At 36.1% G+C, this 14,983-nt stretch overlaps 4 protein-coding genes across 5 annotated transcripts; 1 reads left to right on the top strand and 3 right to left on the bottom strand.

The window, feature by feature from the left end:
* The first annotated feature begins 1,078 nt into the window (after positions 1-1,078).
* Positions 1,079-3,448, top strand: LOC109155968. 2 transcript variants are annotated; one of them, XM_019303704.1, is made up of 5 exons: positions 1,079-1,578; positions 1,768-2,480; positions 2,559-2,676; positions 2,716-3,270; positions 3,386-3,448. In XM_019303704.1, the coding sequence occupies exons 1-4, from the start codon at positions 1,282-1,284 to the stop codon at positions 3,253-3,255; spliced, it is 1,668 nt and encodes a 555-aa protein (XP_019159249.1). In that variant the 5' UTR covers positions 1,079-1,281; the 3' UTR covers positions 3,256-3,270; positions 3,386-3,448. The 2 variants fall into 2 exon arrangements, with proteins under 2 accessions (XP_019159249.1, XP_019159248.1); XM_019303703.1 differs by having other exon boundaries at positions 1,768-2,676.
* A 137-nt stretch (positions 3,449-3,585) lies between these two features.
* Positions 3,586-6,287, bottom strand: LOC109155972 (dirigent protein 22-like). The gene is made up of 2 exons (XM_019303709.1): positions 5,681-6,287; positions 3,586-3,602 (listed from the first exon to the last, which is right to left on the bottom strand). The coding sequence occupies exon 1, from the start codon at positions 6,242-6,244 to the stop codon at positions 5,693-5,695; it is 552 nt and encodes a 183-aa protein (XP_019159254.1). The 5' UTR covers positions 6,245-6,287; the 3' UTR covers positions 3,586-3,602; positions 5,681-5,692.
* Positions 6,288-11,075: 4,788 nt separating this feature from the next.
* On the bottom strand, positions 11,076-11,840 carry LOC109155971 (dirigent protein 22-like). Its single transcript, XM_019303708.1, has one exon. It carries the CDS (start codon positions 11,814-11,816, stop codon positions 11,256-11,258), a length of 561 nt encoding a protein of 186 aa, XP_019159253.1. The 5' UTR covers positions 11,817-11,840; the 3' UTR covers positions 11,076-11,255.
* A 580-nt stretch (positions 11,841-12,420) lies between these two features.
* LOC109155653 (protein trichome birefringence-like 41) lies at positions 12,421-14,983 on the bottom strand. The gene is made up of 5 exons (XM_019303275.1): positions 14,664-14,983; positions 14,380-14,560; positions 13,184-13,359; positions 12,875-13,033; positions 12,421-12,725 (listed from the first exon to the last, which is right to left on the bottom strand). The coding sequence occupies exons 1-5, from the start codon at positions 14,981-14,983 to the stop codon at positions 12,422-12,424; spliced, it is 1,140 nt and encodes a 379-aa protein (XP_019158820.1). The 3' UTR covers position 12,421.

Genomic DNA, 14,983 nt, shown 5'->3' with positions numbered 1-14,983 from the left:
TCTAAGAATATTTGATGATGCTTGATGGATGAATTGAGATGGGTTGTCGGAACTAAATAACCCAATTAATTAAAGAACGAAAAGATATAATAAATAACAAGTGACAAAGACAAGAAATGTAGCTACGGAGATAAAGATTGTATTACTGTTTCTGTAATGCTATTACAATAGATTGGATGATGTCTTAACAAGACAATTAAATGGATAGTTATACTAAATGCCTATATAACTGTCCCCTAAAAAAAAGGGAGTTAGTTGCAACAATTTGGACCGCGCTCAGCCTCGCAGCTGGGCCCTTGTCGGGCACCGGAGGCCTGAATCGAGGCCCAAGCCAAGCATGGCATGGGGCCTAGGCCGAGGCCCAGGTCGAGCACGGGCTCGACCTAGGATCAAACGCAAGGCTCCATCTCGGGGCCCCGAGACCACTTGAACCCATTTTGCTCTTCTCCACCGGGTCTATCTCTAATATATTTATCAATGCTATTCAAATTGTCAACTCAAAGCTTAGAGAGCATGTAGTCTAAATAGTTTTTTATGAATACATGTAGGGTTTTCACTACAAACATACATGATACATAGAGCAATTTGTTAAGTCTTTGTTGAGAATAAATACAAAGGACCTTGCCGAGGATAGGTGTAGAAAATCTTGTTGAGAACTATAACAAATATTTATTCAACTACGTCTTATCTTTTATGATCATATAAAATAATTCTTGATGGGCGAAAATAAGGGGTCTGGTTGTCCTTGTCCTTGGCACAGTTAACTTGAGTTTTCAAGATGAGATTTTCTATTTATGAAAATAACAATATGGATAACTTGTTACCATATTTTAGATATTTTTGGAATCGTATCAATTTGTAATGAATTAGCATAATATCTACTTTCAAAAAAAAAATTTAGCATAATATGCTATGTTGCTACATAAACTAATATCCCAAATATATTTTTTCAAAATCATAAAGTAGGTCCCACTAGGCTACCCTACCCCCAATCTAGTGCCTTAGGGTCGGTGTCACCTAATACTTATCTCGACCATATTCAAAACAAAAATACTATTCAAAATATTCAAATCAAACGTTTGGAAAAAAAAAATAATCAAAAAAATCAGAGCCCACCACCAACTCAAACCCAAAACCCACTGCCTAATCTTGGAATTGTTGAGATTCCCTTTCTTTTCTTCCATAACTAAAAAGTCCCTTTTCTCATTCTCAGGGAACCATCATTCCTTCATGGCTATGGCTTTGCCGTGAAGGAATCCTTTCCCCTCCCAAGAACCCAACATGGTGCAAAGAAAACTTCCCAGCAAGCTCGATCATATAATGGTGAACAGCAAGCCATTGCTACCCAGCCTTAAACCATCTTCTTTGCTGCCCCAACACCAGGATGTGAAGAAGAAGAAGATGAAGAAATCAGGTAAAACAACAACGTTCGAGAATTTCCGGTCACCGCCTCTGAGAAAGCCGCCGCCGCCGCTAACGCCGCCGCAGCGGTCTTCTCCGGTCAGAGCTTCCCCGAGCTCCACGCCGAACTACATGAAGTCAACCAGCAGTTCTGATGCCAGGAAAGAGCGGTCTCCGGTGAGTTCCAGAACCATAATCACAATTAATAAAAGAATAGATTCATCACAATTAATAAAAGAATAATTTCACTCTTGCCAAATCACATTAATAAAAGAATAGTTTCATCACAATTAATAAAAGAATAGTTTCACTCTGTTTATATTGCCAAATCACGTAAATCTTGTTTCTTGTAATTGATAATCTTAACATAAGAGTTCAAGCGGATCAAAATCCGGGCAGAATCCGGCGAGAGCTTCAGCTAGGGCGACGAGTTTGAGGGCGTTGACGAAAGCTCCGAGCTTTAAACCTGCGAGAGCTAGAGCTTCGTCGAAGAAATGTTCGCAGGTTGTTCTGTGCGAGGATTTGGACGCGCAGAGAGCTACGTGTTCTTCAACGTTGAAAGATTCCAAGTTTCCATGTTACCTGGAACTTAGTCCCGGCGGCACGGAATCTCAGGGGACATCTGCCATGAAGGTTTGCCCTTACACTTACTGCTCTCTCAATGGCCATCATCGTCTTCCATTGCCGCCGTTGAAGTGCTTCGTGTCGGCGCGGCGGCGGGCGCTGAAAACGCAGAGGAGCTTCAAGATTGGGTGCCTGTCTCCCCGCCGAGCAAAGCCCCCTGCCGGAGAAGAAGAAAATATGGATTTTTCCGTTGAAATCTACTGCAAAGAAAGGGCAGGTGAAGATGATGAAGAAGAAGAAGAAGGTGAAGATATTCATCCAGCTTCCATGGCGGCAGAGGAATTAAGGTATGAATGCTTGAGTGAAGAAAATCATGATTCTGAAGATTCAGATATGGAGGGGATGGAGGATTCTGCTCTGTTTATTGATGCTGGGGTTTCTGATTCCATCTGTCACAATAAAGAAGAAGAAGAAGAGGAAACAAATTGCATTATTGATGAAATTTCTGATGAAAATATGGTGCAAAAATCCTTTGATGAAGAAGAAGAAGAAGAAGAAACAGGCTTCATTTCTGATGAAAATATACTGCAAAGATCCTTTGATGAAGAAAGTATGTCCTCTGGAGCATGGTTGAGTTATGATGATGATGATGATGACACCCAATCCTCCATTTCATGCCCAGAATCATCCAGTTTCTGTGTATATGTTGAAGAATCCCCGGGCTGCGATCACCACAATGAAGATGAGAATGAAACCACTCAAGTTTCTAATGAGGAAATCTGCAGAGAAAATCAAGAATCCAATGATTCAAATGACTCTATCTGCAGTGATTGTGTTCAAGAACTTCACAATGTGGATGAAGAATTGATGGTTGAAGTGAAGAAGATGGCGAAAGCAGACAACAAATCTGGAAACCAGATTTTAGATCTTGATGAGCTGCCAAACCTGAGAAGAACTGGCAAGAACAATAGAGAGACCGAGGAGGAGGAACTGAGAGAATTCAATCCACGAGGGCCGAATTTTCTGCCACTAGAGCCTGATCCCGAAGCAGAAAGAGTTAATCTGAAGCATCAAATGATGGAGGAACGAAAGAATGGAGAGGAATGGATGGTGGACTATGCACTGAGACAAGCAGTGAGTAAGCTCGCCCCTGCGAGACGAAAGAAGGTGGCATTGCTAGTTGAAGCTTTCGAAACCGTTTCCCCAATCCCCAAATTTGAATCTCACCTTAGCCATACCACAAAACTGTTCCCCCCACCACCCTCAAGATCCATCCAAGCTTGCAGCTGATGACACCACTCACAGGTTAAAAAAAAAAACATACTTTTTGAGTTTTTGAGTTTTTGGTACTAAATAGTCTTGAATCTCTATAATTGTCTGTTTGTGTAACTGAATTACAACATGGGATGAATCTTTACAGACAAAGATTCTTGGTTCCATGAATCTGCTGTCAAAGAGAGGGAATCCTTGTCTGCAGTGATGATGCAAGATCAAGAAAATCTTGGGTTGATGGAAATCAGATGAAAGTTTGCTGCTTGGGGAGGGATATATAATATATTTATATATATATATATATATATATATATATATATATATATATATATATATATATATATATATATATATATATATATATGTAATAACTGAAAGCAACTGACAGTGTTCTAAACTTGTTCCAATGGATGATGATAGATTGATAGCTCATCCATCCTTTCCTGCTGTAGAGGGTAACCATTCCCTCAATCTGTTGTGTAATTTTAGCTTGTGTTTTGTGTGGTGTGTTTATAACTTCTTAACCTTGTGATTTTATTTTTTTTTTAATTTTTTTTTTCTTTTCATTGGCAGTAGTTCTGAAATAATAAGGTTATGTATCAACTCTGTCGTATGCATGCTCAAACAACCCCGTGTACTGTGTACGACCACTTTGTGAAATAATCTATAGACGGTTATGGATATTCAACAATTTACTTTAACCATTGGAACATATTAGATAATTTACCTAAATTGTTAGGATCTATTTAACTATTTATCTTATCCATTACAACAATCACACTGGTATTTTTTCTTTTTTTTTTTTTGGATTTTTTTGCTGAACAAAAATTAATAAATGAGTTTTTAACTAATGCGGGAGATAAGTTTTTTATGAGTTTTTCTCCTGTAAGTTTAGTTTTTTTTTTTTATGGAACTCACTATGCTGAGAAAAAAAAGCAGAAAGCCTGCTACTTGGGGCAGGCGTTTGGGCATGTTACTATTCATTATGTTTTTTTGTTTTTTTTTTTTTTGTTTTTGTTTTTTTGTTTTTTTTTTTTTGTTTTTGGGGTCAGATTTTTGTTTTTGTTTTTGTTTTTGTTTTTGTTTTTTTTTTTTTCCTTTTAACTCTTCCTTATCTCTCTTACTTGCATTTGCAAAAACTAAGAAAAATTTCCATCAGAACGTATCAAGTAATTTATCTAAACTGTTGGGATCTATTCAGCGATTTACCTTATCCATTAAAATTTTGCAAAGATCTTTCAAGATGCCCCAGTGTATGTCCAACCCCAAAATCTAAGGCAAATTTTATATCAATGGCGCACAATGCATTGTACACTTTGGCCTAAACCCGTTTATGCCATTAGCTTTTTTTAAAAAAAAATTCATCTTTCGTTTATACAGAATTGTATAGTAGAATACACAATTACACATAAACTCCTAACATAATACACATAATCTAGCATAATACATAATATACATAAACTCTTAACATAATACACATAAACACAAGTGTTAAAAAAACTGTAATAAGATTGGATAGACGAAACGGTGACCGTAATTCCCCACTAACTTAACTGAAAGGACGTAGTTTTGGGTTAGGGCGCACAATGCATTTGTGCGCCCTAGTGCACGATATAACAATTGACAATCTAATTGGTATGTTTCCTAATGAAAAGCCCAATTTGGTAGCCCAAAAGATTAAACAATTACAGGAGCCCAATTACCATAGCCCAAAAAGATAGAACAATTACATTAATATATATAATTAAGCTCACAAAAATTTATATAACTGCCTCAAAAGGGATAGTCGAGCAATCGTTATATCGTGCACCAGGGCGCACATAGCAATGTGCACCTCGCGCATTCCAAAACGACGTCGTTTTGGTAAGTTTTGTATTTCCAGGCATAAAATTCTGTACATTTGAAACATAAAAATTTTCAGTTATAAAATTCTATGTTTTCAGGTATAAAATTATGTGTTTTCAGGTATAAAATTCTGTGCATTCTATTATATAATTCTGTACATTCGAAACATGTGAATTTTCAGTTATAAAATTATGTGTTTTCAGGTACATTCGAAACATTAGAATTTTTAATTATAAAATTCGGTGTTTTTTATTATACAATTATGTACATTAGAAACATTAAACTTTTTTTAAAAAAATTAACAGCAGACACACGAAAATGTACAATATGATATTATTTTGGGCCCGCACGATACATTGTGTGCTCTGGTGCAAGTATAATTTTTCATAGTCGAGTACTCAAGTTGATAAAACATTATTTCCGTACATAAAGACTTTCCAGAGTGGTCGAGTGGGTTTGACCATTTTTTATGAACAGTTGATAATAGGGAAAAAACACTATTCACTGTACAAGAAGGTGAACAAAGCACTTCATAGAGAATGATCAAGAAAATAAATTTAAAATCTTATAATCATTAGGCCAACCGGCCGATCAAGTGATATGATAGGCATCAGAAATGTTGGACAAACACATTGTACTCCACTACGGCAGTGGTCCGATCGATCGCGACGGTGTGCACCAAGGCGTAGCCTTGGGCGAACCGGAACAGGCCGCTGCCACCGACCACCGGCATTTCTCTGACGTCGTCGGCCACCGGATTCCTCCCGACAACGGCGATGCTGCTCCCGTTATACTTACCTTCCGTGAACGCGAAGTTGACGACGAACAGCAAGTCCACCTCCTGCTGCGCCGTCACGGCGTACATCCCCTGCGCTCTCCCGACGAGCTTGGATCTCCGGTCAGGGGTCTCCGTCAGGGCGTCGTCGAACATGGAAGTGGTGCCGAAGTCGGAAAGTCCCGCCGACGGCGGCGCAACTATCTTGGCGGTGGTGTTTCGCCCGGTTGTAACGTCGTGGAAGTAGAAATGGAAGTGGCTCGTCTTCTTCACCCTCCTCGCCGGCACGGCTCCGGAGACGTCCCTGTAGAAAGCCCCATCCAGGGTAACAAACAGCGCCGAGAAGACGAAGAGGAAGCACAGAGAATAACAAGGCAAAGAAGCCATTTTTTAACTTTAGTTTCAAGTGTCAAACTGATGATGTTTATAAGGTTGTTGGATAGGTAAATAATGTGTTTTTTTTTAAAAAAAATTTTAAATTTCAGTTTTCTTAGCTTATGTGGATGTTAGGAACTCCTTAAACTCATGAAAAGATAAATTGAGTCTTCCAATTTAATCATTCAATATGTATATAATGAGTTTAATCTTAATTTTAACATCAGACTAAATTGGTGAAACTCATCTCTAAATTATTCGTGTAAGGTTTAATTTTGATGGTACACGTTGCACTTGCGGTTGTTATACTGTGGACCATGGTCAGAAAACGGCGCCTTAAAGAAACGGCAGTAACCGTTACATTTTAACAAATTCTGTTTTTTTTTTTTTTTTTTTTTTATGTGTTCATAACAAAATGAAACTACAGTGTATTTAAAATGTCTCGCATATTGTGTTTATATTATCAAATGAAACTGTAATTGAATTGAAATGATACTTTAGTTGTGTTGAAATGAAACTGCAGTATGTATAAAATGAAACTGAATAATGTCTCACATATTGAGTGTATATTGTCAAATAGAACTAATTTCACTTTTGGTCCCACGACTTTAGAGTTTCTATCATTTTTGGTGCACAACTTTAAATTTTTCAATTTTGGTGTCTAACTTTGTTATTTTTATCAATTTTGGTCCTTTCGACCAAATTGACTGTGAAATATTGCTGGATTTTACATTTTAGGGGCAAAATCGTCATCCCAAGAAAAGATATTCAATATCTAAACAAAAGAAAAATCATGTTAAGAGAAATATAAGAGTTTGGCAATCGTCGATGCTATAAATCTCATAGATTTGTGTCTAGTTTTTGTCCGTCTTCCCAATTATTCTCATCGATCAAACACTTATAGATATGATTTTAGAGTGATTTTGTTTAGATATTGAAGATGTTTCATTGGGATGACGATTTTACCCCTAAAAATATAAAATCCGGCAATATTTCGCCGTCAATTTGGTTGAAAGGACCAAAATTGATAAAAACAACAAAGTTAGGCACCAAAATTAAAAATTTTTAAAGTTGTGCACCAAAAGTGATAGATCCTCTAAAGTCGTGGGACCAAAAGTGAAATTAATTCTTGTCAAATAGAATTGTAGTTGAATAGAAATGATATTGTAGTTGTATTGTAATGAAACTACAATGCATATAAAATGAAACTGAATAACAGTCTCACATATTTGAGTATATATTGTGCAATGAAACTGCACTTATATCGAAATGATACTGTAGTTGTGTTGTAATGAAACTACAATGTATATAAAATGAAACTGAATAACAATTTCACATATTTGGGTGTATATCGTTTAATGAAACCGTAATTGAATTAGAATTATAATTCAGTGGTGTTGTAATAAGACTACAGTGTGTATAAAATGAAATTCAATAACATGTATCAGGGTGGTAAGACTATTATTATATGTATAATGTCGAATGCAACTATATTTGTGCTGAAATGAAACTACAATGTATATAAAATGAAACTGAATATGTTATACAAACAGAACTACTTATGCGGAACGGGTGTTGTAGCGTTATGCTGTGCAACCGTGTGTACCATGCAATGTGCACACGAAATTGGATTCATAATTTCTATACTATTGATTCATAATTTCTATACTGTAGATTCATAATTTCTAAACTGTATAGTTATCAATATGATTTGTGAATACAAAGTTCAACAATTGGAAATATGAACATAAAGTTTTGTAATTGTGAATATAGAATTCAATAATTATGAATCTATAGTATATAAATATGAATCTATAGTATAAAAATTATGAATTCAATTGTGTATGGCTTGCACAACATAATTTGTCCCATTTTGAACCATGGACCATAGTATAATTTTCCTTGCAGTTGCGCAGTCAACAACTATTTGGACTTGTGATGGAGTACGTTTTGCTTTCGTTTAAAGCATGATGAAGACTTGCACTTGGAGCATAACTATTGCTACTCCAATATGTTTGGCTCTATTCATTGAGATCTCATCGATCACACCTTTATTAGCCTAGCTTTAACCTACCTCACTAGCTAGTGTGTGATGTTGTCATCCTTACATCACTACCCTAACTAAATCAAAGTCTTAAAAATGGTGATTGAGTGTATGAAACTAACATAACTATGGTATAAGAAAATATTATATGTCCTCATTTTTTCTACTCTTAACTTTTACTCATACAATTAAAATTTTGATGTCAAACTTTTACTCATACAATTAAAATTTTGATGTAGACATGTTTACAAGGGCCCACATAAAAAAAAAATTAACATATCAGTGCTCGCTACATGAGAGTAAGTTTGAAAGAGTAACATTTAAAAATACATGTAGTAAAACTCTATGGTATAAAAGGTCATGGATTCAATTCTTACTAATACCATCTCAGTTGAGCATGCTCCATAGTGGCAAAACCTCTTCCTTGTCCATGGCATATTAAAGTGTCTTGTTTCTACATGTCATACGTACCCTAGAAAAACAAGCTAGTAAGGCTATACTCATCCTAGAAATTTCTCTCACTTTTTAAAATGGATTCCACTTCAACATCATCAAATTTATAAATTATCTACTATTTGTTCTACACCTCTGTAATATTCTCTCACTTTCATATTATATTATAAATATAATAATAAAATAATATAATAAATAACTAAAGTACACAAATAAGAAATAAATAAAAAAGTACACAAAAGCTACCATGCGATAGCATTTGTGAGTGTTAGAAAGCTTGCTAGACACATGACATGATATGCAATAAAAAATTAATATTTTTTTAGCCACCTCACCTAGCAAGTGAACCACTTGGTGGGTTGAGGTTAGCCTAAGAGGCACATAGCTAGTATCTCAAAAGGTCATCCTTGATCGGTATTGGTGGATGAGATACTAAGGCGCGACCGACCAATCACTCCGTGGTTGGTCGAACCCCTCTCTTTGCTGCTGGTCGGAACACTAGACTCCGGCAAATTATGTTGTGCATCTGTATGCACCATGCATGGTGCATACGGATGCAAAAACGACGTCGTTTTAATAAAACGCGCGTCTCCCCTTAAAAAAAATTATGTTCGATTCCCAGCAACAACATATGAACTAAAATTCCATAATCGATGAACTATAATTCCATAATCGATGAACTATAATTCCATAATCTAATTTATGAACTAAAAATTTCAGAATGAATGAACTAAAATTCCATAATCTATAAACTAAAATTCCATAATCGATGAACTACAATTCCATAATCGATGAACTATAATTCCATAATCAATGAACTATAATTCCATAATCTATGAACTAAAATTCCAGAATGAATGAACAATATAATGTTGTTGCTGGGAGTCGAACCTGAATTTTTTTTAAAGGGGAGACACGCGTTTTTTAATAAAACGACGTTGTTTTGGCATCCATATGCACCATGCATAGTGCATACGGATGCACAACATAACTATCCCTAGACTCCTACTCCTGGTTTGGCGTAAGCAATTCCAGGAAGTTATTGGGCTTAAACATATAAGATAATTTACTTAAATTGTTTGTATCTATTTGACGATTTACCTACCTTATCCATTAATTGTTGGAACACATTTAATAATTTACTTAAATTGTTGAGATGTATTCAGTTATTTACTTTATCCATTCAGGTTTTGAAATGGTCCTTCAAGAGGCCCAAGTGTATGTACGCCCATGCATGGTGCATACTGTTACAAAATGACACCATTCTAAATTAAAAAAATAATTCCTTTTTCATCGTCGTTAACGGTGTTTTGCGGTTTTCTTTCGCAATCAAACATTCCATTCTTTCTTCGCAATCAAACAGTTTAGGAATTATGAATCTAATGTATTTAAATTATGAATCTACAGTATATAAATTATGAATCTACAGTATTAGATTTGTGAACATGTGATAGAGCTATATGTTCATAATTTTATAAATATATGTTCATAACTATAGAGCTATATGTCCATATTCTCAATTGTTGAACTTTGTATTCACAAATCACAGAACTATATGTTCATAATTTGATAACTATACAATTTAGAAATTATGAATCTACATCAGTACATATATTATGAATCTGTAGAATAGAAATTATGAATTTACAGTATAGAAATTATTAATCTACTCGTATTTAAATTATGAATCTATAATTTAAAAATTAGGAATCTACAATATAAAAATTATGAATTGAAACCGACACCTAACATGGTACACAGAGTTGCATAGCATAACATTCCGTGTATGTCCATCCCCAATCTCTAGTTGGTATAATGAGAAGCCCAATTTTGGTAGCCCAAAAGATTAAACAATTACAGTAGCCCAATTACCATAGTCCAAAAGATAAAACAATTACTCTCTCCGTCCCATTTTATATGTTTGATTTGGTTAACGGAGTTTGACTGAAGTTATTTTTAATCTAATTTTTTATAATATTAAATTTAGTATTAGTATGCAAAATTTATATATTTAGAAACTACACTAACAGTACTATTAAACACAAAAAATCAAATTTAAAAATAAATAAAAAATACTAAAGAAAATAAATAAAGAATAAATAGTTGGTTTGACCTATGAATAGTAGGTATGACAGATAAAATGAGACAGAGTTATACATTATTAATCGCTCACAAAAATTTATATAACTGCCTAAAAAAAAATAGTCAAGTGAATAAAACATAATTCCACGTACAAGGTCTTTCTAGGGTAGTCCAGTGGGTTTGACCATTTTCTATGAGTAGTCGATAATAGCAGAAAAAAAACTATCAGTGTACGAAAAAGCAAATAGAACAACCCATAGAGAATGATCAAGAGAATAAACTTGAATCTTATAATTTATCAAGTCAACGATAGACCAACTCCGTCCGGTGCCAGTTCACCAATAAAATATATTTGCATCATGGTTTTGTGTTATTGATGAATAACAATAGTAAGATATCAAAATATGAAGGAATTGAAGCGATGGATATATGATATGATACGTATCAGAAGTGTTGGACAAACACATTGTATTCCACGACGGCATTTCCGGTCTTCCGATCGAACGAGACGGTGTGCGCCAAGGCGTAGCCTTGGGCGAACCGGAACAGGCCGCTGCCACCGACCACCGGCATTTCTCTGACGTCGTCGGCCACCGGATTTCTCCCCACAACGGCGATGCTGCTCCCGTTATACTTACCTTCCGTGAACGCGAAGTTGGCCACCACCAGCAAGTCCAGCTCCTGCTGCGCCGTCACGGCGTACATCCCCTGCGCTCTCCCGACGAGCTTCGATCTCCGGTCAGGGGTCTCCGTCAAAGCGTCGTCGAACATGAAAGTGGTGCCGAAGTCGTAGAGCCCCGCCGACGGCGGCGCAACTATCTTGGCGGAGGTGTTTCGCCCGGTTGTGAAGTCGTGGAAGTAGAAATGGAAGTGGCTCGTCTTCTTCACCCTCTTCGCCGGCACCGCTCCGGAGACGTCCCGGTAGAAAGCCCCATCGAGGGTAATAAACAGCGCCGAGAAGACGAAGAGGAAGAAGCACAGAGAATAACAAGGCAAAGAAGCCATTTTTGAACTTTAGTTTCAAGTGTCAAATATATGATGTTTTTAAGGTGGTTGCATAGGTAAATGATACATATTTTTTTTTTTAAATCCAGATTTTTTAGCTATTTCAGGCTATATCTTGAATCTTATGAACCCCTCTTAAACCCATGAAAAGATAAATCAAGTTTACCTTAACTTCGAGTTTCAGAATAAATTTAATCATTCCATTGATACATAATGAGTTAAATCTTGATTTTAAGAGTTAATTCCATCTGATGTCCTTTGTGTTTGGATAATTCTAAATTTAATTCCAGACTATTATTTTTACCATTTTACTATTATTTTCTCATGACTTAGACTTGTGATGGATGGAGTTTTGCTTTCGTTTAAAGCTAGCTTGATATGATGAAGACTTGCACTTGGAGCATAACTTTTGCTACTCCAATATGTTTGGTTCTATTCATTGAGATCTCATCACACCTTTAATTGATTAGCCTTTAACCTACCACACTAGTGCTTCATGTTGTCATCCTTGCATCACTATCTTCCTAACAAAAAAAAATTGCTTCTATATCATTATATTCCACATTTAATAATGTAAACACATATATATATAACGGTGCATGTATCTATTTTGTTGCCGGAGAAACAAGAAGTGCATAGAGAAGCTGGTTCCAAGTATCCGGCACGCCGCCGACACACCAATGGGTGCAATCCATGCCCTTGAAACCATTGTACATCGAAGGATGTCCGTCTTTCCTTAACTGGGAAAGAACGGTTATGTCCAGATATTTAACCGGTTTCCTCATCTTCTTCAGGGCTCCTTTCACTATCCGCACCGGCAACGGCAGTCCGGCCGGATAACTCGATCCGTTCACCGGCGTCGTCTGCTTCAGGCAATTCTTCACTCCTGGCTCGCCCCATTCTGTTCCGCTGTACCATTCGTTAATTATATTAAACATTCTGAAAGGCCTTATGATCTAGTGGCACCAAGTTGTTTATATGAAGTTGTGAGTTTGACTCTTTGTGTAGGAGAATTTGTCACATTTTTCAATGATATGATAATCCTAATATAATCTTACTTGTAATGTGAGGTAGACACAGCTTGGAAAAACACTTTGGTTTTGTTATGATCGACTTGTGTCTCCACCCATTTTGTCCATGTCTTTAAACTTGCCTGAAAAGCAGCTACTCGATCCATATCTTTCACAATTTTATTACCATCCTCAATAAAATCCCACCTATATACAAACATTTTCATTTACATTAAAGTAACTTAAAATAATTATTGTTGCAATGTCACAAGCTAAGACACGTTAACGTTAGTACTAAAGTAATTAATAGTGTGAGCATATCATATCAAATATTGTAAAAATTGATGATTGCCTTACGGTTGTTTAGGTCCGGTCCTTCTCCACCAGAGCCAAGTATTGAAGATAAGAACATCCGCCTGCTTCCATATTTCTCCATCTTTGATGGATCCTAGTTTTAGCACACGTCCAATGCTCTCCTTTTCGATGTCTACGAGGTATAGAGAGGTGAATAGCATTACCTCAACTCCATAATCCTGCATTAGATAACGATATGAATCTCAAGAGTCAAGACCTTACGTCAGCGACAAGAATCATAGGTCGTCACATCTCAAAGTGAGGAGGGTTCTTTGTGCGCAGTGAGCACAGGTCTAACCTATGTGGTTCATGTTCAGTTGAGTTACCATGATTTACATTCTCCCAAATACTCTCTCGGGTCGGGGTATGGGGGACCCTTAGGGTTGGGGTTCAGCCTTTTGGAAGAAAAAAGAATAACATATAAACATGGGAAAATGGCACTTTTTCCCCTTAAGTTATATACTTATAGCACTTTTTCTCCCTGAATTATTTAAGTGGCTCTTTTTCCCCCTGAAATGTTAAATGGACATATTTACCCTTAAAATAAATATTTCATTTATTTTTATTCTCCAACAAATTATTACTATAATTTTGTTCAAACCAAACAGATACTATAGCAACCAAACAAAAATATTCCAATTACAATTTATAATCAAAACGCGATATTTAGAGTTTATTAAAATCGCGAACTGGAATGTCCGGTTCATGTTTTGAACTGAAAAAATAAAATACATTTATTGTTGAATTTAGACTATTTTAAAATAAAAAATAAAATTTTAAAAAATAAAGACGGTTCAAAATCGCGAACTGGATTCGGAACCGCCGGTTCACGGTTCATGATCCAATTTTTTTTATTCTTAAATTTAATAAATTGAAATTCAAATATTGAGTTCTAAATCTGAATCATAACTGAAAACTTTTAATTCAATTGTTATAGTGTCTGTTCAATTCGAACCGAACCGTGGTAATCGCTACATATACGCAATAATTTGTTGGAGAAGTAAAATAAATAAAATGTTTACTTTAAGGGTAGAAATGCCAATTTAATATATTAGGGGAAAAAACTACCACTTTTAAAATAATTGAGAGGGTTAATGTGCTTACATAAATAATTGAGGGGGGAAAAGTGCTATAAGTATATAACTTAGGGGGAAAAAGTGCCATTTTCCCTATAAACATTAATACATTATAGGTCACACCTGAAATGTGATAACAGTAAAGCTTCGAGAGTTTATAGTCTTCTGCTCTGTTGTGAACCTGCCGGGAGCTGCAGCGCTGAGCAAGCACAATAGTGAATTGAAATTGTTCTCACTTAAAGAATCCCCAATGAACATGATCATCTTCCCTTTGAGTCTCTTCAAGAAATCTTTGCCGTTAAATCTACAACCACACAAATGATAGAGTTTAAGTTATAAACATAACACCTTTTACCCTATTCCCAACCACCCATCAAAACTAGTTAGAAATTTCAAACAATTTATACCTGGGCAAGTTACAATGTTTGGGTTGCCATCGATACGTGAGGTATTGCTGATTGGGTCGACCATATTTGATGCAGTCAAATTCCTTGGGAATGAACGGACAGGCCGAGGAATTGTACATGGGATATGACTCGTCCCAAACCCATTTTCCCTTGAACAGGTTACAAGAATCTGTCTTTTTCAGCTCCGACATCGTCAACCTCGTACCACTGTCGTCTGCAGCCACCTTTTGGGCTCCATTTGCTTCTGTGGAAACACTACTTGCACACACCATTAACATGCCTGCCAGAAATGGCACAATACTAGAAGCTCCCTTTCCCAT

Source organism: Ipomoea nil, unplaced genomic scaffold, assembly GCF_001879475.1.
Source record: "Ipomoea nil cultivar Tokyo-kokei standard unplaced genomic scaffold, Asagao_1.1 scaffold2704, whole genome shotgun sequence".
In the NCBI taxonomy this organism is placed as follows: Eukaryota; Viridiplantae; Streptophyta; class Magnoliopsida; order Solanales; family Convolvulaceae; genus Ipomoea; species Ipomoea nil.
The sequence above is the reverse complement of the archived record's forward strand: the minus strand, read 5'-3'. Positions and strand labels throughout refer to the sequence as shown.

Coding starts and splice junctions, on each gene's coding strand:
- LOC109155972 (XM_019303709.1), bottom strand. CDS start 6,244: ATGGCTTCTTTGCCTTGTTATTCTCTGTGCTTCCTCTTCGTCTTCTCG.
- LOC109155968 (XM_019303703.1), top strand. CDS start 1,282: ATGGTGCAAAGAAAACTTCCCAGCAAGCTCGATCATATAATGGTGAAC. Junction 1,579..1,767: donor CCAGGAAAGAGCGGTCTCCG/GTGAGTTCCAGA, acceptor TGATAATCTTAA/CATAAGAGTTCAAGCGGATC. Junction 2,677..2,715: donor GTTTCTGTGTATATGTTGAA/GAATCCCCGGGC, acceptor GAAGATGAGAAT/GAAACCACTCAAGTTTCTAA.
- LOC109155971 (XM_019303708.1), bottom strand. CDS start 11,816: ATGGCTTCTTTGCCTTGTTATTCTCTGTGCTTCTTCCTCTTCGTCTTC.
- LOC109155653 (XM_019303275.1), bottom strand. CDS start 14,983: ATGGGAAAGGGAGCTTCTAGTATTGTGCCATTTCTGGCAGGCATGTTA. Junction 13,360..14,379: donor TTACTGTTATCACATTTCAG/GTGTGACCTATA, acceptor TATCTAATGCAG/GATTATGGAGTTGAGGTAAT. Junction 13,034..13,183: donor AGGACCGGACCTAAACAACC/GTAAGGCAATCA, acceptor GTTTGTATATAG/GTGGGATTTTATTGAGGATG.